General features: G+C 40.4%; 1 protein-coding gene across 2 annotated transcripts in view; it reads left to right on the top strand.

Annotated features, from left to right (window-relative positions):
* Positions 1–24,832, top strand: part of pcxb (pyruvate carboxylase b) — a 326,753-nt gene that overhangs the window by 2,144 nt on the left and 299,777 nt on the right. Inside the window, exons 1-6 of one of the 2 annotated variants that reach the window (XM_031285037.2) lie at positions 9,775–9,896; positions 12,043–12,179; positions 15,959–16,052; positions 16,635–16,725; positions 19,787–19,952; positions 21,193–21,338. In XM_031285037.2, the coding sequence (XP_031140897.1) occupies positions 12,044–12,179; positions 15,959–16,052; positions 16,635–16,725; positions 19,787–19,952; positions 21,193–21,338 (633 nt within the window). In that variant the 5' untranslated portion in view covers positions 9,775–9,896; position 12,043. Of the gene's footprint in view, positions 1–9,774; positions 9,897–12,042; positions 12,180–15,958; positions 16,053–16,634; positions 16,726–19,786; positions 19,953–21,192; positions 21,339–24,832 lie in introns of those variants that run through there. The other variant, XM_031285036.2, reaches the window with a different exon arrangement.

Raw genomic sequence — 24,832 nt, 5'->3', positions numbered from 1 at the left:
ACTGCGGGGGGGGGGGGGGGGCCCGAAGTTTGCCGACAGTGCAGGCACTTCGCAGTTTAAACACAATGCACTAGTTAAAACACAATCTTAGCCTCAAGCATATAGTATTCCGTGACATGTTAATAAATGAAAAAGCAACGCCACTGCCGGTTGCTTTTAGAAGACAAGAGGCTGTAAATCAGAGCGCAGATGAGGCAGAGATGATGTTGAAATTTAACATGGCCTACTTCGTTGCTAAGGAGGAACTACCCTTCACCAAATTCAAAAGCCAGCTCGACCCCTAATGTTTACATACATTTGTTAAGTGTTGTTTTTAACTGTGAAATGACCGAACGGTTACTAAGCACTTTTAATTCTGAATGTATATATGGTATATTTCTTTTAATATTTGTACTGTCATGACAGCGCTGGTGCTGTTGGTTTACCTTCTATGTTGCATCTTCAAAAGTGCACAATAAAATGTGAAACTGAATTTGAAACAGCACATTGTAATTTCTGCATCTAATATATTATATATTAAGTATTTATTAGTAATACAGTGGAAATTAGTAGAATGTGAATATTTAGTTAGCATGTTGATTAACGGTGTGTGCCCCTACATTTTCTGGTTGCGGCCCTAAAATTTTCAGTTGGGGGCCACTGTGCTCCTAGTGAAAAAAAAGTTAGTCTGGAGCCCTGCAGTAGGATGCAGGGTGTCCTGGTATGCTCAGAGGATATTCTATTTGCACAAACAAGGCGTATGCTGATTTAAATCTTACTTCCTAAAAGTTTTAAAATTGGTTTGCGTGGCTTTTAGTATAAATTAAATCAAGAGTCCTAGTTGTTGGGGAAGAGTGCAGAGAGAACATTTGAGCTCAAGTGTTTCGCATCAAAAGTGGTACAGCGTGCCTCTCAGCAAATGTGTTGCCTCTCATGTCTGCACTTAAAAATGCATGCATCTATCTGACTGTATATCTCACTGTATCTGTGTTTCTAGTTTGGGATGTCGCACATTAGCATTGCTTTTTAAAGAAAATGTATCCTTTTATCATGTCTGAAAACATTTTCATGACATGGTAACATATTTATCATAGTGTCAGTGTGTTTTACCACTAACATTGCGTTAGCAACTTATGTTAATGGTAACATACTTGGCCCAAATTAGACAATAGATGCTTTGAAAATACAATACATTGAAAACACTGCACTTGTGTATTTCAGTATGCATTGTACCCTCAGGGCTGTCAGCTAATTGAGGTCCTGACCTGTTGTTAGGGTTACCACGACATGAAAAATGACAAAAAAAAGATGAATGCTTCCTGGGAAACACTGGACCTTTTCTTTTTCATACTGCCAGGGCACCATCCAGCAAATAGCAGTAATGACATGTAAGAGAGTTAGAGTGGAATCTGTCAGACTGGGAGGCAGGTAGTAAACAAAGACAGTGAGAATAACCTAGCTGTGTCCCTGGCACTTTTACCACCTAAAGGGCATGACATAAACATTATTTTTGTATAATTCTTTTGTACCTTTTGCTGAAGACATAAATAAAAAAATCGGATCAATCAAATAACAAAGTAAATGTTCAATTAAGCAATTAAGCAATGCAAGCGCCACTACTCCACCAATCGTTCATCACAGAAGAAATGTCTTTCTTTCCCAAGTGATATTCCATTGGTTTCTCTCCCTGCTATGTTCTGTCCTGCCCTCCGATTTTAACAGGAAAGGCATCAGGCTAAGGAAGTGCTATTTCATTGGGCCTCAAAGCATTTACTGCTAATATGGTAGTTATGGTCCATGATAGATTGATCCAAGTGCGATTAGCAGGTGTACAGCAGAATCCTGAAACCCCGCATGAATGTTAAGCATGTTAAGCTGCTTCTTCGCTAAAGGTTTAGTGAGATCAAAGAGGGTCTAGACAGTACTTTGTCCTTTTACAAAATGTAAATAATTTTCTTGAGCAGAGAATTTATATACAAGGTTAAATAACGTCCTGGCTTCTATTAAACTTTTTCTGCTGCAGCCCAGTGAACATGAGAAAAGGAGTCTAGGACAGCAACATGCACTTTAAGAATTATGGAAGAAATTGTGTGTTTTTCCAACACATTATACCCTTAAGAGCAGCCTGTAGCAGCAGGAGACTAGGACATCTTGTTGACACAGCTGGTAAAGGGGCTGAGTGACAGTGAAAGTCAACAGCAAAATACAGCAGTTTCATTTGGCTCAAATAATCCTGTCAATGTACCACAAATTGTACTTTGTTACTTGTTGTTTTTTAAAGATTATTATTTTTTGGGCTTTTACCGCCTTTAATCGACAGGACAGCTAGGTGAGAAAGGAGGAGAGAGAGGGGGAAGACATGCAGGAAATCGTCACAGGTCGGACTCGAACCCCGGACCACTGCGTCACCGTCGAGGCATAAACCACCAACTATATGTGCGCCTGCTCTACCCACTGAACCAACCTGGCCACAACTATCTTTCACATTTGTTGACGTAGCTATGTTCAGAATGAGTAATATCTATTTGGGCTTGTTTATAGAGATAATATGAAACATGTTTAACCAGGGAAATGTTTTTTAAATTATGCTTTTGAGGAAACTTAATACAGTATTAATGTCTTGCTCAGGGGTCCTTTTTCAGATGCTTTCAGTATTTCTTGTTTACGTCTTTACGGCAGAGTTTCCCAGACTGCTTGTGAATTCGAGCCCACGGTCTACTTCACCGCAAGATCAACATTCTAACCTTTATGCCGCAATTAACCACTTTTAAAGTCCAGTCACACATTTGTTTTGTCTACACAAACACGGTCAGCCTCGGTAACCTTGTTCTTGCTGTCTGAGCATGTGTTGCTGTTGATAATTGGGACCTTTTTAGACCTCGTCCTATATGGATCTCTACTGCTCTGACACAAGACGGTCCTAAGCTTAACTTTAGGGCACATCGAACTGTATATTCCTGCACTCTTCTGTGCAAGGAATGACATCGGTTTTGTAGTTCCTGACAGTCTGGCTTGTACTATTATACTCAGTCTATTATTGCATTGTCTTGGAGAGGCTGTGACTTCAGTTATTTAAATAGGAACCTTAAGATAACGATGCAATCTGCATTGGATTTCTCTGTATTTTGATTCATGTACGTCTTACCATCCATCCATCTTTGTCCGCTTATCTGGGGTCGGGTCACGGGGGCAGCGGCTCCAGCAGGGGACCCCAAACTTCCCTTTCCAGAGCCACATTAACCAGCTCTGACTAGGGGAACCCGAGGAGTTCCCAGGCCAGGTTGGAGATATAATCCCTCCACCTAGTCCTGGGTCTTCCCCGAGGCCTCCTCCCAGCTGGACGTGCCTGGAAGACCTCCCTAGGGAGGCGCCCAGGGGCCATCTTTACCAGATGCCCAAACCACCTCAACTGGCTCCTTTTGACGCAAAGGAGCAGCGGCTCTACTCCGAGTTCCTCACGGATGACTGAGCTTCTCGCCCTATCTCTAAGGGAGACGCCAGCCACCCTCCTGAGGAAACCCATTTTGGCCGCTTGTATCCTGGATCTCGTTCTTTAGATCATGTATGTCTTACCTCACCTGAAAATGTGTTGATACAGTAAAAATGCCCTGACATAATGGTTTAACCCCTGTATATAATTAGGGGTGTCACAATTCTCCAAATCCACAATTTGATTTGAGAGAAAAAAATACTGGGAGAATCACCGATCCTGCTTATGAGTCAAAATTGTAAGCTAATTTTGATAATTTTTTGATTTAAACGTTGAAAACGGGACACCCCTATATACAGTATAACCATACATATCTATAACTCTTTCTCTACCTTAGTAAGCCATAGACTTTTACTGGATTCACCTCATTAGCTAAACCCTGCCCAACCCACCAGTGATCTCATATAACATGCACCTTGTGTTGCAAACCATTGTTTGGACCTACGGAGTTTAAAAGGAAAGTACAAAATAAGTCAGGCTGAGCTATTGGGAAATGTGTTTAAAGTGATATAATTTATATTTAAAGCTATTTGTTAGGTTCCCTACATTTTGGTGTCTTGCAAGAAAATATTTGTTTATGGTGTCAAAGTTCCTCTCCCAGGCCTAGTTTTAATGATGAACTCAAGGTAAGGAATGTCAAATATCTCGGGAATTAATTCAAAGTGATAGAGGAAGCTCTAGAAAACCACAACAGAGAAGGGGCTAATTTGATGAAATATCAAAATATATTCAACTCAACTCCCTGTGGTTTGGGATGTGTGTGCTGTGCCCATAACACACAGTTTAGGCCAGCAAGGAACTCATCCTCACCCTAATAATAGAGAGATAGTGACATCTCATGCTCCTCTTTAAGGATGAAATCACATACAGTATATCAAGGATTTTCCCTGTTAAGAGAACTCTGGGCGATTAGACGTTTGCTATAAATGATGAAAGTTAGATCCTCTGCTATTGCACAAATGCTGGCAGATAGCCATTGTATTTATTTGCCCCATGATCAGTCGATTAGGGCAAAGTTGATGCTAGTTATGTGTGTTTGTGTGTCACAATATCAGAAGCTGTGTGTGCGTCAAAACAGAACAGAACTTTGATCTCTAAGAAGTTAATGTATAACCGGGAAATCATCTCTGTTCTTTTAAGCTGCCCGAATACACACACAGGTTGTTGTCATTGGCCTATGACCTGTAAGTTTAGACAGAGGATTGTCTGATGTGTGCATGCAGCAATGCATGCGTGTCATGATTTAGCTGTGCTGTCGTGTGTGTGTGTGTGTGTGTGTGTGTGTGTGTGTGTGTGTGTGTTTTAGAGACAGGACAAAAGAGAGAGCGGGTTAGTGAGTGCATTTGGCATGAAACATTCCATTTTGGCTTTCCGACTGTAATTTAGTTCATTGCTTGTTTTGTGTTGCAGCAGTTTTGAAACTGATGTTAGTGTTCAGAGTTGACGCGGGGTGCTCTGCCTGTGATGAGGAGAGTCAAATAGTGTGGTTTGTTTCTCACTGATTTAAATAACAAATTGTTGAGAAACAGCCAAGCCCTGCACAGGCAGAATTAAGTGTGCCTCTACTACCAAAATATAGTGTCTTTTGTTTTATAATGATTTTTGTCCTTCTGAGTTGACACTACAAATCCTTTGACATTTTTGTCAGTGCTTTATCTCTCACCAGAATTAGAATTGAAACTTCAGCCAGACTTCTGGTTTGAATTGTATTCGTTTCCTGGGAATTAAAGGGAGCTGTGGTGCTCCCAGAGACTACAGTGACAACTGTATTGTACTGTACTGATTTTTTTTAGTAATCTTGTGTGGTATCTTGTGAAACTAAGTTATTGATCGAGTGGGGTGGATTTGAAAGAAGACAACCCTACTATCTCTATTTATCCCTCACAGACTCTGTTAAAGGCAAAGGTCACATTCCTGTGCCACAGTAGGGATCTTTTCAAAGGCCAAGGGGAAACTTTGCCATACGTTTCTAACTTTAACGTATCCGATAAATGTAATGTGTTCATGATTCTGTTCCCTTTTTGTCAGACATTCTTAAAACAAGTGCTTTACAATCTGAACAGCTGAACTTGGGTACTAATCTGATCTATGACAAAACGGCTTAGTACAATTGATGCCTTTCTACAGTATATTTATAATACAAAAACACGGCCTACTAAAATGGGAAGGGTGAAGCTTATAAGCATTCCCCTTTATACCAAAATGAATAGGAACCTGCATGAATAATTAACGTTTACCTCACTGCGAAGCATGGGAACTTTACTAGCCCTACTAGACATTTCATTCATTCATTGACAGGCTCGCTTGTAAAATGTGTCTGCCGTCAGTTTGTCGTATGTGTAATCAAGTTTTGATTGTATGCATTGTAACATTGGGATCACATGAGTATTCTGACCTCTGAGCTAGTCTGACTTAGTATACAGGCCACTGGACAAAACTGATCCCAATGTAATCCATCTGAAAGATTTCCTTTGTTAGAGTTGTGTGTGGATAAAGCAAGATAATCTATTTGGATGACTTGGATTTTCTGTTACTGTTGATAGAAGTCAATAGAAGTAATCTGCTTCTAAAAAATACAGTGAACACAATGACAGTAACACCTATACAACTAAATGCAATCCATGAGTCTATTACTTAAAAAAAAAAAAACTTTTGATAAAGTACCTTTTTCTCTGGCGGTTATATCAAAGTGGGTTATATTGCTGTTATCATATAAAGCTTGAACAGTGATTGAACTGAAAGGATATCAGTTAATATTGGGTTGTAACCCCCCCCCCCCCCCAATAAGGATTAAAATACATTGATTGATCAAGTTGTATCTGCTCTGCAACCTACTGTCATTGGGGTGGCAGTCACTCATTAGGGTGATAATGTGGATATTGATGGCAGTCATTTCTATTACTCCTTACTTTTAGACTGTACAAATGTTGTGCTATTATTACAGTGTTGCTCATGATACATTCCTACTTCATCAGTCAGAGCCACATTGAATGCAAGTGAAATTTCATTGCTTTTTTACTCAAGTAGGGCAGGGCGATATGGAGAAAATCGGATATCACAATATTCTTGACCAAATACCTCGATATCGATATTGCGGCGATATTCTATGGTTGACAATTGGTGCTTTAACAAAATATCTTCACACTTAGATTTTAGATAAATAATCATCAGTAATGTGGACATAATGTCTAAGTGGGGAAAAGGCAAATAATAGAACAGCTAGAACAGTCTGGTAAGTTCAGAAAAGTACATCACTTTACTGTAATGCAGCCTGTAAAAGCTGTAAAAGACAACAGCCATATTACGATATCCAAAACCTAAGATGATATCTAGTCTCATATCCCGATATCGATATAATATAAATATATCGCCCAGCCCTATACTCAAGTAATATTGATTTTGTTCAGAGCTGATCACGTGCAGTAAAAATGCATGATGCGTGATGTGGACTATGATGTAATCATCTGAGCTCATGAGTACTGAACTGTAAGTGTAATTTGGTCTTGTTTGTCCACACAGGTCACTAATGTTTGCTTTGACTTCAGAAAAGACTGTGATCAAACATTTTTGCTGGTCGCACGGATGACAACATGGACTACATTGAAGTGAAACTACAGTAAATCATCAGCAAAAGCTAGCGGTGTCAAGGTTTTGATTTTAAATCTGAAATCGATCAAAATGAGCTTTTGATTTCGATAGTCGAAATCAAAAACGGGATCGGCGATTTATCCATTATATATTTTTCTCTCTCCACCCCCGTCTACTTGGGCACGTCCAAAGACAAAAACAACAACAGACACAGCATAACTTTTCGACTGGTAGCATGCAGCTAAAGACACAGGGTAACGTTAGCTTACTGGGAGCCTGCAGTGTTACTATTCCAGACACCATGGCCACTGCCGGAGTTGGAGATGACAGAGAAACAACAGAACTAGAAAATGCTTCTGCTTCTCTGAAGTCACCGTGGGGCAATATTTTGTCTTTCCGGTGAGTGAGTTATGTAAACAAACAACTTGGGTAAAGCAGGTGGGCTCTGATCTTACGGGACTCCATTCAGGTGCATCTCGTTAAACTAATGGTGCATTTTCATCAGTGTGAAGACCAAGATGAGTGTGTTCATCAAGTGTACATATTTTTTTTTTTAGTTAAGTTTTAGTGTTCACCTGCTCATTCAGCTTTTTCAGTAAGAAATGGAACAGTGAGTTTTATTTTCACCAGTTTGTGAAGGTATCTGGTCAATTGTGTATTAGATACTTTTCAAAATACACACATTCAGTCCTTGTCAGCTGTTAGGACACACATACAATTACTATTATCTTCTTTTCTTATGTTCCTTCTTTCCTATTATTTCTTAGGCTAATCCTGATAAAGAGCAGTGTTATCTCTGAAGCATTCAGCAAATACATTAAAGGAGCCAAAACCATCAAAATGTGTCTCTAGGTGCAAAACCAAAATTCGCCACGCTCACGCCACGCAGCCAGTGTGTAACCGGCCTTAGAGAAAAATAGAAGAGATGCGGAAGTAAGTAATAGACAGAAGTAATAATTTCTTATTTGTGGTCCTCTAGTTAGGATGTGAAACACTATTGTAGCACCAAAGGTATAAACATATCAAGACAGTATATTTGACAGCATGCGTAGAGATATGTCATCCCACTGTTCATTGGACAATTCAGGCTTTGTGTTTGGGTGTATTTTTGGTCATAACATCAGTTGTTTATAACTCAGCATACTGTATGATTTAGAGAATCATCACTGTGCACTATATCAGCTCAGGAAGTTTGGTTCCTATGCAGGCCACAGTGTCTGGAAGATTTCCAGCTTTTAGAAGATCAAAGAGCATTTTCGATTACAGGCCTCATCTTAACTGAACCATCATTAGGCTACTGGCTGCCTGGTAATATTTTGTGTACATATTACTTATGTACTTAAATCAGTGCTTGCTGGTGTTGTGACTGTTCTCGTAATTTATTATGTTTCTGCAAAATGTCACCTTTTTTAAGAAATTGATAAACTGGTTTTCCTTTTGACACCCATACAGTTTGGCTCGATTGTAGTAGAGCTGTTCAGTTTTGATATAATATCATTACAGTATGTATCTTATGATAGGACGCAATCACTTGTATTACTTAGTTAACATATTGTCTTTATTGGGGCTTTAAGGCTGTATAACAGGTTTGTGAACTCACTTGACCAGCTGAGAGGAATAAACAGGTAATTCCACAATGCTAACACAGTACATATTTATCATAGACCGTATCACTCAACCTTAAAATACTTATCTGGTATGAAGGTTGTAATTTAGCTGTATTGGAGAGATTTGGTCAAAGCAGGACACACGGGTAGTATTTGACCTATTTTTGCCCGTCTGCTGTTGTCTCCCTGTCGTATTCAGGCCCAGGGAAACTGTATCGGTTTCTTAGTGTGACACTGTGGCTTTTGTGTGGATACAGGATACTGTTTCAGCTTGAGCTTCCACTGCATACAGTCTTCAAACAGTCCCAGGGCATTCATTGGTAGTCTCAAAAGTTGTTCTTGATTCACTTCTTTGTAGTTAATTCTTCATTAGAACACATAGTCACACATAATCATATGATCTATATATATCAAAGATATTACATTAGCCCTACTTGCTTTATGCCATCCAATCTGGTCTGTCTCACATTCTTTCCACAAGTCAACCGAGACATGTTAGCAGGCGTGTTTTATTGGTAATAAATAGGTAAATAATTCTCCCATCATGCACTGAATGCGAGTTTAAAGTAGACAGTCTGCTTCACACAGGTGAAACAGGTGAATTGAGCTATGCCGTTAGCTTTATAAGTCCTCATGTAGGTCACTGTAATGGTTAGGCGTAGTAACTGTTTGTACAGTACTATAGACACCACTGTTTACTATCTGTAAATCTACACAGGACATATGTGGTTATTTACCTTTTTACGTGAAATCCTGCAACCATGGGTAACAAGCAGTAGGAACTTGGACATGAGACTTAGCTTGAGAAGTGGAGGTTTTTTTCTGTCTGGGTTAATGTTACCATGAAAAGTTAAAAGTTTGGAGAAGATGCTAGGCACTCAAACCTTTGTTTATAGTTTAGGATATGACCTTTTATTGGATGTTTTTGTATGTGCTTCTTGAAGTGTATAATAGACCAAACATATTGTTAAATATAACTTGACAAATCCGTTTGGTTTGGTTCATTTCATTATTTTATGTGCAAATTTCCAAGGAGTGGCACTTTGTCAGCTTAGCTGTGGTCTCTGTTGACTGCATTGCTGTTGTTTGACCACAGTGTGGCAGCAAAGGACTGTCAGTGAGGTGTAGCCTTGTAGTCGGGCCAGAAGAAGAAGCTTTTACCTCTGCAGACTTCACTACTAAAGCTGCCTGTTTGCTCACAGTGAATGAGCCACTTACATCAACTTGACAAGGTAGTTACGTGTTATTTGTATACCTTTTTGTGTACCTGTGCCATTCACATGCAGCTGTGGCTTTGTCTGCGTATGTTTGGTAACAGGGTGCTTCAATTTAGTAATTTTGTGTGTTAAGGGGATAGTAAATGCAGCCATCAAACCAAAATGGCATTGTTGGGTGCAATGAATGGTTTGTTTGTGTGTTTTGTTCACTGAAGAAGTTGACTTTTTCATGCGATAGTTGGGTGATGTAGTCCGGAAAATGACTAAGGCACTAAGGAAACAGGAAACCTAGCTCAACTGAGACAGACTTTGGAGTATTTTATTCGGTATTTAACATTAATTCACCCATCATTCACCCTAGTTGCAGGCCCTGTGGACAGATTTGTTTGCATTTGAAAGATAAATAACAGCGAGTTTGTTTCTCTCCTATAATTACATCTCTGAATGGGACTAAGAGGGGCAGTGTGTGTGCTTTAATCATAGTTTGTATGCTTGTATCTGAAATTTCTGGGTTAGGAAAAAGACCCTTAATGCCTTCATTTTGTTGTTTGTTGTGATTTGAAAAAAAAAAATGCACCACAAACACACCAGAAGCTTGTTGTCTTTAATTTGACACACCTGCCGCTGATTGGCAGCTGCTAGGCAGAGCAGCTGCTGATTGGCTTTCTAATTCCCTTCTTCCTTTCATGGAAATCTAATGATTAGTCAGCTGTGAGCTGTCATTCCAGCCTGACTTTTCTCTACACTCTTTCTCTCTTAATTCAGTTTGACTAAAATTGTCATGAATGTGTTTTGAATTCATAAGCCATCTGTGTGGTATTTTTATACTTCATAATATAAATTGTGATACTTCCCTTTATCATCAAATATTTTTTTTTTTTTTTTTTTTAATAAAAAATGCTTACAATGTATTCAGTAACTAGCCAAAGATATGTAATGGCTTCTGAATCACAATATGTGGTTGAGTCAAGAATATATATTGATTTAAGGGCTAAAATAATAAAGGGAGAGACACCACTATAACAGCCTCACAATAAGGCAAGGCAACTTTATTTATATAGCACATATCAGCAACAAGGCAATTCAAAGTGCTTTACATAAAACATTAAAGAGCAATTAAATATTAAAATGAAAGCAAGCTAAAATAGAGAGGTATTAAATACAATAATAAAAGTTACAGTGCAGCAGTGTAAGAAATGAACAATTATTTGATTTAACAGAAAAGTCTTTAGCCTTGATTTAGCCCAGTTTTCTGGGAGTTTGAGATATGTGATGCATAAAAACTGAACGCTGTTTCTCCATGTTTAGTTCTGACAATTATGAAGAGATTTTTTTTCTAACTTAAACAAGATAAGATCTCTTCTATATTCCCAGCCATTGTATAAGCAAACTCACATGGGCCAAGTTGCTTATCTGCAGATTGTATTTTATCTTATATTTGTCTTTTCACAAACTTTCATAGCAACAAGTCAGGGCCACATTTCTCAAAATTATTCATACAGCTTTTTTCTTATTAGTATCTTAGTATATTCTTAGTACTTGGAATCATCCAAATTTCCTACTTAATATCTGCAACACCACTTAAAATATTCGGACACTATACCATCCAGTTGAAAGGCACACACAACCCTCGGCAACAACTTAATAGAGCTTGGCGCTTTAGTAAATTTAATCTCTACAGGGCTCACACCTCCCTTGTTTAATCACTTTCAAAGCATTATCATCCTCTTAACATTTTCCTTCAAGCATATTTTTTTCACCTGAGAAGCTGAACTTAGCAGATGGTTTCTACATAGAGATTGTAAGAAAGTATGAGTTGTAGGTTTTGGACAAGGCATTTGTGTTTTTTTTCTTCTAGATTTAATGATTTCTAGCCAGACTAATTGGCGTTCTTTTTGTTGAAGAACCAACATATATCATTTCTTATATTCTGTAGCACTTGAGACCGAGAATATGCCGGATATCATGTCACAAAAAGCATATATTAACTATTTCTTGTGCGTGTGTTTGTAAAAATGCACCCATTTCCTGATCCACGTGTTCCCATCTCTATCTAGTATGTCTGGCTCTGTCGCCACTTCCCTTCACTTATTGCTGTTAGGTTTTAAGTGTGTACTGAGATATTGTGTATGTTAAACATTACCTTTCTTTTACCTCTTAGGATGTTGAGGTACACTGTAGTCCGAGGCGGCCTCGGCCTGTTGACCGTGAGGAGGGCGTGTCTTTCCCCCCGCCTCACCCACTCTGCCCCGAAGACCGAGTATCGACCAATCAAGAAAGTCATGGTGGCCAATAGAGGTAAGAGACCCCCATCCAGGTCCTTACAGTACTAATTCACCACTGAAGAAGACAAGTAAAGCAATTCACCATTAAATTAAATACAGTTTAACGTGGCTTCATTTATAATGTAAGAAAAAAGTTATGACATTTACAATCTTCTCCCAGGCAAATGAACTCTCAGACTTAATATTTAATGGCCAACATTTAGTTTGCCTTGGCACATGCTAATATTTAAGCACACAATGTATGTGGGTGGCTGCACAAGATAGCTTTGTTTGCTTTAATCCAAAAACCCTGAATATTTTTTTGAGAATACTGGAAACAGAGGTGGAGCTGCAACCCCAATTCTCACAGTATGCTAGGAAATAGTTTATGTGTGTATGTATTAAACTGTTTTTGAACTGAAATGAATTTATAGGTATTTTTCTCCACAAAAACAAATTGAACCCACCACTAGGCAATTATATTTGTTTGTTCCTTTCTAAGCTTATATAAATGGCCATTAAAGGGGCACTATGCAGTTTTGGCAATTTCTTCGCTTTTTGCTGGCAGGTTTCTCTATAGAGCTCCCCCTACAGCTTCGGAATAGATATTTGGCAACACTGTGTAAAAACCCGCTCGGTCAGTCTGCCATTTCCTCTTTCTCTGTTCTTCCGACAATGCTTTTCTAGCTTTCTGCTTCTTTTTTGCCGGCTCAGCCACGACGATAGTGTGAAAAACTCCATCGCTACCTTGTTCTTGCTAGCCGGTTCCTGGATGGGGGGCGTGTATGTGTGTAGTGCCGTGAAGCAATTTGTTACATCGCGAGACCTGATATCACGCGATGCTTCCTGACGCTGCCGCCGGCCAGAAGTTGCATGGGTGGTTTTTTTTCTGCTCACAGGCGCTAGGGGGAAGCGAGACAACCACCTTCAACCCGAAAAAAAAGTCATATAACCATTCCAATGACTCTGAAGCTGTTCAGTTAAGGTAAATTAAGCTAAAAAAACTGCATAGTTCCCCTTTAAGGGTGGGGTCTACATTACTGGCATTGAGGTCTGAATGGAAATATAATTATAGAGAAGCCCAGAGTTTTATAAACATTAAGCAGTCACCAGTATGGTTGCAACACGTAGCATAAACATGACTGACAGGCCCTGGTAATACTTGTAATCACTGGACCCCCTCCTATCAATGCTAATGCTGTCCAGAGGCCGTCAGTGTGCCGTTAAAGTGACTCTGTCAGGTGACCTGCGGGATTTAAGTGACAAATAAAATGCATTTTATTCCAATTGCTTTTTAGAGCCTTCCATTCTATTCATTCCTGTGGACACATTTAAAGTGCTTGATTTGGTCCAGTGTTTCATTATGTCGGATTATTACACGGCTTTGTTGAATACCCAATTCTGATTGGTCAATTCCAGCGTTCTGCAGGCTGTTATTTCTGGATAGCAGACTGCTGCTATGTATGGATGGATGGATGGTATAAATGGACTTTCATTTATATAGCGCCTTTCTAGTCCGACCACTCAAAGCACTTTACACTACATACCGTGTTCACCCCATTTACACACACACACACACACACACACACACACACACACACATACACATTTATACACCGGTGGCAGAGGCTGCCATGCAGGGTTCCACCTTCGGGAGCAATTTGGGGTTCAGTATCTTGTCCAAGGACACTTTGACACGCCGACCAGAGGATCCGGGATGGAACCCGCTCTGCCCTGTATTACAGAGCTTTGCTATGGACGCAGTTCTGATCAAAGACATGCACATTAAGGAAAAAAACAACACGGTTAGCTTTCCGTTACTCAAAAACACCATGGAATACTTTTCTGATATAATTTTTTAATATAGCCTATTTGAAGAGCACCAAACTTTCGGTTCATGTTAAATGGCTGAACTGTCCCCAGTAAAGAAAAAAGAGAGAGAGAGAGAACAAGAAAACAGAAGATGCAAGAGAGGTTAAAAGACACAAAGAGCTAGATGACCAGAGAAATCAACCTACAGTAATTGAAGACAGACATGAATTAAACAGGGAAAGGAACACGGTATGGGCTATGGCAATGTTTAGAGACAGGTTAATTGAAAAGAAAATGCCAGCAGACTTTGACGTTTATTGGGCAGAAAACCTCAATCAGGTGCTGCGATCATTTTATGCATCTATTACGGACGCAGTTCCAACCGTAGAATCTAACTTGAAATCAATACTTTGTCAAATTGATTTCTTTCAGAGAGTAGCCACGTCCTGCCACGTCTTCCTACAGGGTCCTACATCACCCTTTCGGGGTTCATTTCACAACAATGACCCGCTCGTTCTACATTATCCCTTACGTGATTGTTGCCTTTCCAATACGATTCCAATTCTGAACACGTGGTACTTTTGTAGGCCTCCTGCTGCACACGATAAGTCTGCAATGCGCAAATGCATGCATAGATGCATTTGCCCCCCCCCCACCCCCCCAAAAGCTCTATTTAACTGCTTTAATCCATCAATGTGATTCAAAGAGATTGTGGCCTCTGCCACACTCACACACAGCAGGGCTTTCCGTCAATCTCTCTCCTTCACATCAGTGTGACGCGATATCAACACCACATTAGATCACACTCATCACACTGGAATGCTCTGGACCGTGTGTGTGTGTGGAAAAGAGAGACTGGACCATCATATCAGCCCAGATTCCACTTCACCAAGCACACCTCCTGTCTGCCATTGCTTCTCTGAACTAAAATTCTTCTTTCCGCTCTCCTTTACCGCCTCTCTTCTCCTTCCCTTTGCGCTCCCTGTCTTTTTCAGCACTTGTCAGATATGATTTTCTGTTGAGCCCATTGCCATCTTCATTTTTGCCCCATGTACTTTGCTCCTTTTCACTCTCTTTTTCTGCATTCCTTACTCTTTTTTTCCCCTTTCACTGCTTTTCTTCTCTCCTCTACCATCTTTCGGTACTTCAATTCTTTAAAACTTAAAATCTTGTGTCCTGTTTCTCTTTTTGCAATGTTCTTGTCTAAACTTTTTGTATTTCCTGACCTTCCACTCTCTAGATTTCTCACCTTTAATCCATTACATTTTATCTGTCCTCTCTCATATTTCAATCCTTTTTATTTTTCTACTGTTATCCTCCAAAATTCTTTCTTTCTTGCTCGCTTTCTTCTTTTTTTAAGGCTCTTCAAATGTTTGAATGCTGTCCCCCCCTTTCAAGCAAGAACAACACATCTTACTAGTTTCCAGTGACTACATTTTTTTTCTCTCTCAAACTGTGTGTTGCTTGAAAAACAAGTGTTTGGCTCCAGTGACAGCAAGATAAAAGGCAGGCAGTGTTTGGGTTGTCTAAAGCAGAGATTTTACACTCTGTTCTCAAACCTTAGAAAAACAGAGTTATTGCATGTGATGAAGTACACCAGATGGATTTGTCTTGTTTTCACATCTCATGTATGGCATCAAAAATTCAAAGTTTATTTTATTCTCTCAGCGGAGGCATTTGTCACAAAATAGGGCCAATGCTACAGGATGTTTGATAAAATCATAGAAAATGTGTGCTTTTGAAAAATAGATGATGAAAGAAAGCCTAAGAACTACAACCTCCCACTACACACAATCCGCTAAACTGTGGATCACAAAGACTCATTTAAATAATAAAAAGAATAAAAGTGGAGAGGAAGGGCAACATTTAGGAAGGGAAAGAAAGGAAACTGGTAGGCAAAATATAGCAAAGCAAAACACAGACAACATGGCTGGTGAATTAGAAAAATGAGCACCTCCTGCACCATCCATACATCACATATGTCCTCCTCTTTTCTCCTAGGTGAAATCGCCATCCGTGTGTTTAGAGCCTGCACCGAGCTGGGGATTCGAACCGTGGCCGTCTACTCTGAGCAAGACACTGGACAAATGCACAGGTACTAAGCTCCGCCACATTGGAGCCAAATGGGTCCACGCAGGTTTAGCGTAACCGACAGATGTCTTAGTAAACTGCTGGGCTGCCACTGCTGGATATCGACCATGAAATGCTAGCAGGTGATTAGAGCCCACAGCAATTAAAAGAAGCTTGGGAGCATTTCTCTCCTATTCCAGAGCTTTAGGCCAGTTCTTTGTTTTTCACTTGGTATTAAGTGAAGACATGAGTATCGAGCTTAGTTTGCTTAGTTTACATGCACCAACATCCTAATCTGCCTCACTGTTAGCTTTTTCTATGCCTCTCTGAGTTTTTAATGTCTCTGTCTTTTTAAATGCCTTTCACTGACTGGTGCATCTTGTTGTAGGCTCGCTCATTCTCCATAACATAAACCTATTGGGCGCTAATTTGAGTAATTAAAAAGGCTTTTCTTTGACTTAATAGTGGTGCCTCCTGAGCTTCGATATGCTGCTATGAGGCCTTAATGGTTGGGTGCTTAAGAGCTGGTGCACATCTGTGTTTTGTTTGCTTCTGCTGTCCTGCTCCCAGCACACTGATATCAAATCCTTTGACCGTGTTTTCACAGGCAGAAGGCAGACGAGGCTTACCTGATTGGAAAAGGCCTGCCACCTGTTGCGGCATACCTGGACATTCCTGACATCATCAAAGTAGCCAAGGTAACAGATGGTACTTAAAAAAGTGGTTCCCCCACTAAAGACTAATGCTACTGTTTGCTTTACCTGTAAACCGGGAAACGTTGATTTTACGTTTGAACCATACTTTCCTCATTATGGTTAATACATACCGTACTCAGCCTGTTAGAGGAGTTTTAATGCTTAATGACTCCTGTGGCCCTGGAAGAGCAGAAAATATCCCTTGTGATGTCATTAGAGTTTTCTCGGCTTGTGCTTTGAAGAATGCAAATTCTCATTGGCCAGCCAGTGTTTTAAAACCTGGGGGTGTGGACCTTCAGAGACATGGGCAACGGAAGGTCTAACAACTTGACTCATAGTTGGGACTAGAAATACATATTTTTAAATGTCATTTGCAGGTTCCCCTTTTATGAAAGCAATACTAATTTGGTACAGCAAACCTTTTAAAATTCCATCTGCTAGAATGGAAAAATGGGTTTAAGTATTCAATGAATTCATAAGAGCAGCTTGCAGTGTGTCGTCATGCATCGGCTCCATCATGCACGGAGAGGTGGTGCAATTAGGACAGATTTTGTTTAACAGTGTAACTCCATGTTCAAAAACGTAACTAAGCTGAAACAAGCCATGCCATTTCTCTTTGTTTGAAGGTTTTTACTTTGAAGTAGTGTCTTGAATTAGCATGAAAGGAAAAGTTTTTCATCCGGTAGGCAATTAACGTAGCTTAGCATAATAATAATATTCTAATAAGCTTTACTTACACAGCACTTTTAAAAACAAAGTTACAAAGTGCTTTACGTGATTGTACCAGGATTAGGACTGGAATCAGGGAAACGGCTTACCTGAGTGTTCAAAGTAAAGAAACGCGCCTACCAACACCTCTAAAGCTCCCTAATCACCATGTTGTATCATTTATTTAGCCGAAAGCAGCATTAAACAGAAAGCAAATAGTGAAAATGACAAATTGTAATTTTAGGGACAGTTTCTTGCAACTGTTTCCTTGATGTGTTATGCTAGGTATTTTTTTTCAACTTGATTTGAGGAAAAACCCTGCTACCTTCCTGTAGTTTGAGACTGTTGATGAAGCTTTATGGATTTCAATCACATAAAATTAGGCCGAAAAGTGACATCGCTTTCATTCCTTTCTGTTCAGTCTATATTTAGCTTGGTTTAAAAGAAGGAAAAGGCAACAAACTTCATTCCGTCCATCCCTCGAGCACCTGCCCTGTGTTTATATCTTCCTTCCCTGTTTCCTTCCCTTTGCTCATTGTTCTTTGCCTCCACCTTTCCTCTTCTTGTTGCTGCTGCTACCATTTCCCTTGATTTTCCTATCATTTTCTCCCTCTCCTTCTCTCTCCCACTTATCACTGTGTTAGATCGGAGCGGCTCCTCGTTACCTCCTTTCCCTCCCTCCATCCTCCAGGACGTGCTGCCAGTTGTTCATTATCATTTCTCTAATCAATCTCTCACGGTTTATAACTTTCTGCGTGGGCATGTGGTCAGCCAGCCAAGTCGGGGAGCCTCCGCCATCCAACTCATTTCTCAAAAATCCTTCTGCCTATCTGGGAGCCCAGTCACCCCATGCCAGCTAGAGCGCGGATCGGGCCACGTTTTTCTGTCCGAGCCTGGCCCGCGTCCGACAGAGCAGTAACTGAATCCGGCCCGAGCCTGACAGGCATTAAGATATTTATGTCCGAGCCCGACCCAAGCCCGACAGTTAAAATCTCGTTTTTTTTTTCTCATACTAATGACACATATGTTTGTTTGTGTGGAAACCCCGCTTTTATTAAGCAACTGTAGGAAGGCATTCGGAAATGTCAACAGATGATTGCATCGGCACACACGGGGCAACAAGCACACATTAACACAGGCGCGCACCTACATAATAAGCTTTTTTAAATTTAAAATGTTCAATGCCTTATCACGCTGATGTGACAGAGCCCGACCCGAACATCATTTCTAAATATCTGTCCGGCCTTGGTTCGGGTATCCATCCTCTAATGCCAGTAAAGCAGCGTGTATGTGTTTTCTTATTTTTCTTTCTGTTCTTTTCTTCCTCTCTCACTTTCACATTCAGTGGATGTGTAACTATTCTTCACACTGCGTATCACTCTTACTGTGTGACCAAAATAACCATTGGTCTCTGTCCCAGTACCTTCTGTGTGTGATGTTGAATGCGAAAATGTGTGTCTGCTTGCAACTGTGGAAGCACGAGTGTAGGATCTTGCTTGTATGAATTTGTGCCACCCTGGGGTGTCGTTAGCCTGTGTGTGAATCTTCATTGAACTGTCTGTGTCTTTTTGCATTCATTTCTGTGTGTGTGTGTGTGTGTGTGTGTGTGTGTGTGAGTGGGTGTACCTGCTTGTCTATATGCACTTGCTGCATTTTATGTGTGTGTGTGGCTCCATGCCTCCTCTGGCATGCCAGTAACAGCTCCCTTAACAACAGGACAGCCCATAGTTATAGTCTGCCTTGTATCCAAGAGCAGATGCCACATACTGATCTAGAGATGGCTCTATCTATCAGGCTCGGCAGTCTCTCTCTCTCTCTCTCTCTCTCTCTCTCTCTCTCTCTCTCTCTCTCTCTCTCTCTCTCTCTCTCTCTCTCTCTCTCTCTCTCTCTCTCCCTCTCTCTCTCTCTGCGCTCATTCTCAGTACCTTCCCCATGACCCTCAAATGATCTGTGCCTGTCTACTCGCTCACTTTCCTGCTGGTGTCCATTGAGTAGATGATGATTAAGGCATTTGCAACTAAGACAGAATGAGAACGTATGAGCCCACAGTCTCTTTGGCGTAAGTGACGCATCCTTTTCACTGGCCAGTAGACAGTGTGTGGTAAAGCATGCAGGTTAGTGTGTGTGATTACTCTTTATTTCCCTCACCAGTAGTCGGCCAAGTGTTAACCGGGCCTCCACAGTGGCTCTGTATTTTACAGAGCGCCTGTTGCTTACATTGGCCAACATTTCCTTGTGAAAAGTGAAAACATTTGTTTAGTTGTGTGTGTGTGTAAAGCCAACAGGTACAACACACAGAAATATAATGAATGTAAATAACTTTTTTTTCTCCATGTATCCCTCTCTCACTTCTTAGAACAACAATGTGGATGCCATCCACCCAGGCTACGGTTTCCTCTCCGAGCGTGCAGACTTTGCCCAGGCCTGCGCAGACGCAGGGGTGATGTTCATAGGACCAAGCCCAGAAACGGTCCGCAAGATGGGAGACAAGGTGGAGGCTCGTTCCCTGGCCATCAGTGCAGGTATGGAAGGGGATGAAAAATGGGATGAACAGTGTCAGGAATGGTAGATTCGGATAAAGGAAAGTCATAAGTGGAACACCTTCTATAATATGTGTCATACACTCACCTAAAGGATTATTAGGAACGCCGGTTAAATTTCTTGTTAATGCAATTATCTAATCAACCAATCACATGGCAGCTGCTTCAATGCATTTAGGGGTGTGGTCCTGGTCAAGACTCAATCTCCTGAACTCCAAAACTGAATGTCAGAATGGGAAAGAAAGGTGATCTAAGCAACTGAGTGTGACATGGTTGTTGGTGCCAGACGGGCTGGTCTGAGTATTTCACAATCTGCTCAGTTACTGGGATTTTCACACACAACCATTTCTAGGGTTTACAAAGAATGGTCTGAAAAAGGAAAAACATCCAGTATGCGGCAGTCCTAGGGGGCGAAAATATCTTGTTGATACTAGAGGTCAGAGGAGAATGGGCCGACTGATTCCAGCTGATAGAAGACTCAAATAACTCGTTACAACTGAGGTATGCAGCAAAGCATTTGTGAAGCCACAACACGAACAACCTTAAGGCAGATAGGCTACACCAGCAGAAGACCCCACCGGGTACCACTCATCTCCACTAAAAATAGGAAAATGAGGCTACAATTTGCACGAGCTCACCAAAATTGGACAGTTGAAGACTGTAAAAATGTTGCCTGGTCTGATGAGTCTCGATTTCTGTTGAGACATTCAGATGGTAGAGTCAGAATTTGGCGTAAACAGAATGAGAACATGGATCCGTCATGCCTTGTTACCACTGGGCAGGCTGGTGGTGGTGTAATGGTGTGGGGGATGCTATCCTATCAATATGGGCCAACATTTCTAAAGAATGCTTTCAGCACCTTGTTGAATCAATGCCACAAAGAATTAAGGCACTTCTGAAGGCGAAAGGGGGTCAAACACGGTATTAGTATGGTGTTCCTAATAATCCTTTAGGTGAGTGTATTATATTACATCATTTATTTTGTTTTGGTAATATCAAATAATTGCAGCACTGAGACCAAGACAAGATGATTGTTTGCATCTTTGTGATGCCTGTGGTATGGTTGGTGATGGTGTTTCTCAAAGTTTTCACCAAATTTGCCATAAACTCTGGTGCGTCTTGTCATGATGATGACTTATTGCTATAAAGTACAGCGTTCGGAATCTTTAAAGTAAAACCTTTCTCACTTATGTTTCCTTTCACTTTACCCACCCCTGTCTAGGTGTACCCGTGGTCCCAGGAACAGAATACCCCATCACCTGCCTGCAGGATGCGCAGGTGTTCACCCAGACGTACGGCTTCCCCATCATCTTCAAAGCAGCCTACGGTGGAGGTGGTCGTGGCATGAGGGTGGTCAGAGAGTACGAGGTGAGCCCGTCAGCCACTGCTGAACACGATCACTTCTGTGAGAGCTGTAATTTAACAGCTTGCTCTAACAACATAAATCTTGTCCTGACGTGTGTCCAGCAAAAAGAAAAACAAACACAACTTGATGGCTGGCTAACCCTAATGACACATGTTGGTTGTCATATTCATTAGTTTTCTGTTTGTTTTGAGTGAAGGTGAAATTTCGTGGAAATTACAACCTGGACATTTATCTCTCCATCCGCCAATCACCCTGTGTGTTTCATTGTGTGTACTCTGAAATTGCTTCTGTCACTTAACGAAGCCAGAGTGAAGTTCACTCTCCTGCATCAGCAGAGGCCATTAAGAAAACAGTGTCTTTCAATATTGTAGCTGTCCAGGGGCCACTTTTCTAATATGCATGTAAAGATGATCATAAAACCCTTTTTGAATGCAAGTTTCCAACATGAGCAATATTTATAAGATAAAATACCCTAACATACAAAATACAAAGCTCTACATGAACAAATATGATTAGGAGATGGGAAGCCGTAGGCAGGTAAAATCACCATCCTCCTCATCTCCCAACTCTCTGCCATATAACAGACAGCAATGATGGGCTGTCACAATAGCTGTCACAGTGATGATCACACAACACTGTGATGTAGGCCATCACATGGACGTTTTGGGTCATGTTACTCTATAGTTAATCTAGTAAACAATTTAGTTTTGCTGTTAAATGATGCTAATATGAAATTAGATTAATCCTATCTAGTCAACATGCCACTTTTCTTATCTTTCAGTTTTTCATTATATCTTCTCATTATTTTGCCTGTAATAGCTTGTGTGTGTATGTATGTGTATTGGTAGTAAAATATCGGGTTTCTGATGAGTCTCTTATAGAAATAATAATTTTCACCTGTGCCAACTGTCAAAGCCTGTGCGATTAGCCACCTTTTAGATTGCAGGCTTGCTCTACATTTTCGTCAGCATCTACATCAAACAAGAACACGAAGGATAAAGGCACACTTTGTCTCCTGTATATAGTCCAGAAAACTAAAAACTGACTGTAAGAGGCTAAGTGTGGTGATGGTCTGCATATACAATGCTTCTGTTTGTTTCATCTATGTTGATTATGATATGTGTTGATAGATGAATTAGATGAGTCCAGTCACTTTAAACATATCTATAAAGCTGTTGAGCATGGACAGCCAGCAGCTGTTCACTCACTGCAAGTGTTGTGTTGGGCGATACTTGTGAAAAATTCAGAATGATGTTGAATTTTAACCTCCAAGAAAAACACTCTTAACCTCTGTTGCTTGTTATTGGAAACTGGGCCAAGCAGGTCCAATAATACTGTTTAAACCTGCAATGGTTCAATGATAGGTTAATTTGGATTTATTGTACATTATTAATGGTAGACTAAAAACACACAGAACATCAATACATGAAAAAGGGTTTACTTTTCTGTAGTGGATGATTTTTGTGCAAAATATGTGTCTCAAAGGGAAAATGAAGTCCCGACCGCCCATAGACACCAGGAAGTGGAAAGTTGTCACCCCTTATTATTTTAATCGAGGCCTGGCAGCAACTTTCTGTCTCATGCCAGCAGTAGTGGGGCCACTGGAGGGTGTGTGTGTTAGCCTCTCAGGTTTGACCGTTACAAACCTTTTCAGCAAGCAGCTGGTTGTTGTCCATTTAGATAGAAGAGGGCACAGATCAGTGGTGAATCAGAGCTGCACAGAGCATTGCCACCTCCTCACCCTTCATGGCTGGTAGCATTTACTGTTTATTTCTTCTTTGCTTCGGCTTTTAAAAAAACAAAGAATATCTGAAGTCACAACGAATAAGGCCATGCAAATCATCACTAACTTTCTTTTCCTTCCCAAAATACCAATTCCTTACAAATGGTTATCCTCACTTTCAAATTTAAATATGTGCAAAGTGCAAATTAAGATGCTTCGGTTATTAATTTCCTGTGAACTGTTACCATATTATTGGTAGGGTGGCCCTGGCTGTGACCTTTGATCCTGATAAATGCATCACATTTGAAATGACTGCTCTATGCCAGCAACAGCAGCTCTACACCCTGACTCACTGATCCACACAAGAAATAGCAGTGTTGTACTGTAGTCATTGAGCCTCACAAGTCCGCAATCCTTTGGAACGTATGACCTTTTCTGAGTTGTACTCCAGTCTAATTAGTTGTTGACATTTCTAGTTATTCAGTTGAGTCACAGGGGCCTCAGCAGCTCCAGCTAATATGATGTGAGGAAATTGTAAAGAGGTTTCTTTGCACTGTTGGGACCCCAAGCAACAATGCGTAGGTTGCCTTTTTATTCCATTAAGGCCAGCTCGTTGGTCATTTGTATGCTGAATTAACAAGATATGTAACTATTCTCAACACATTGCAGGATGAGATGTGTATGTTTACTGAAAAGCAAGGCAGAATTAAAGTGCCAGATTTTTGCTCAGAGAATCACGTGATGTGCTTTCCCAAAGAGTAAAAATAGAAGAGAACGGCACGCATCAAAGCTCCAGTGGCCAAAGCTGACAGACGGCCTGAACTGACGTGGAAGGAGTACAAATGGAAGTCTTTCACAAGTCTTTTCTGTCAATTACAAAATAGAGGTGAACCAATGATTTGACAACTTTGCCTGGTGTGTGACTTTTTTAATTCCTTTTTGGGGGAAAGGAACAGAGAAATTAAGATTGCACCGTTGACAGGTTGATGTATCGTCTAATGTACGACAAATGATCAGAAACAAAGGTTGTGCTTTTCTTGTGTTCGTAGAACTAGAATTAAAATACACAATCATGATTATGTAATGTATGTGTAAATCACTGAATATCCCTCTCAGAGTGGCATGAACAGTGCATTGACTGTGTTTTTTTGACACCATTTCGAGGCCTCTTTACTTGGCAAAATGAAGCCAATCGGCTAACCTTGATTCAGGTTGGGTATAGTTTTTTTTAAAGTTTTTTTTTTTCCCGGTCTGGTAGTTTTGGTACCAAACCCTAACCTTGATGGCACTAAATCTTCATATTGGTATCCTTTATCTGGTCTGATCAGATGTAGGACCTTCCAGGCACTGAAATTTAGTTTTTTTTTTTTTTGTACAGCTTGGTACAATTTCTGGTCAATCTCTTAAATGGATGCTTTCCTTTCATGCCATGTTTTGCGCTGTTTTCTGAGAGGCTATGAGATGACAGATGAGGATGGGCTCGAGTAACCTCTCCTGAGGCATGATTGTGACTCACTCTTTCCCCAATAGAGGAAACTGGATGGGCTGGTAGGGCAGGCCGGACGTCACAGACTGACAAAAACATTTGTGTCAAAAGAAAGGAAAAAACAAACTAAGAATACTGCAAAAGAAAAAAGAAAAAAAGACAATACAATAGATATTATCACCTGTTAAAATACTTTAAATACTTTTTATTTATCCTAATTTAATTTTGTCATGTAAATACTCAAATGCCTTGATTGTGATTGTTTATTGTATGTCTTGTTGATTGTT

This window comes from Sander lucioperca, chromosome 17 (assembly GCF_008315115.2).
Source record: "Sander lucioperca isolate FBNREF2018 chromosome 17, SLUC_FBN_1.2, whole genome shotgun sequence".
Taxonomy (NCBI): Eukaryota; Metazoa; Chordata; class Actinopteri; order Perciformes; family Percidae; genus Sander; species Sander lucioperca.
This window is presented reverse-complemented; position numbering and strand designations above follow the sequence as displayed.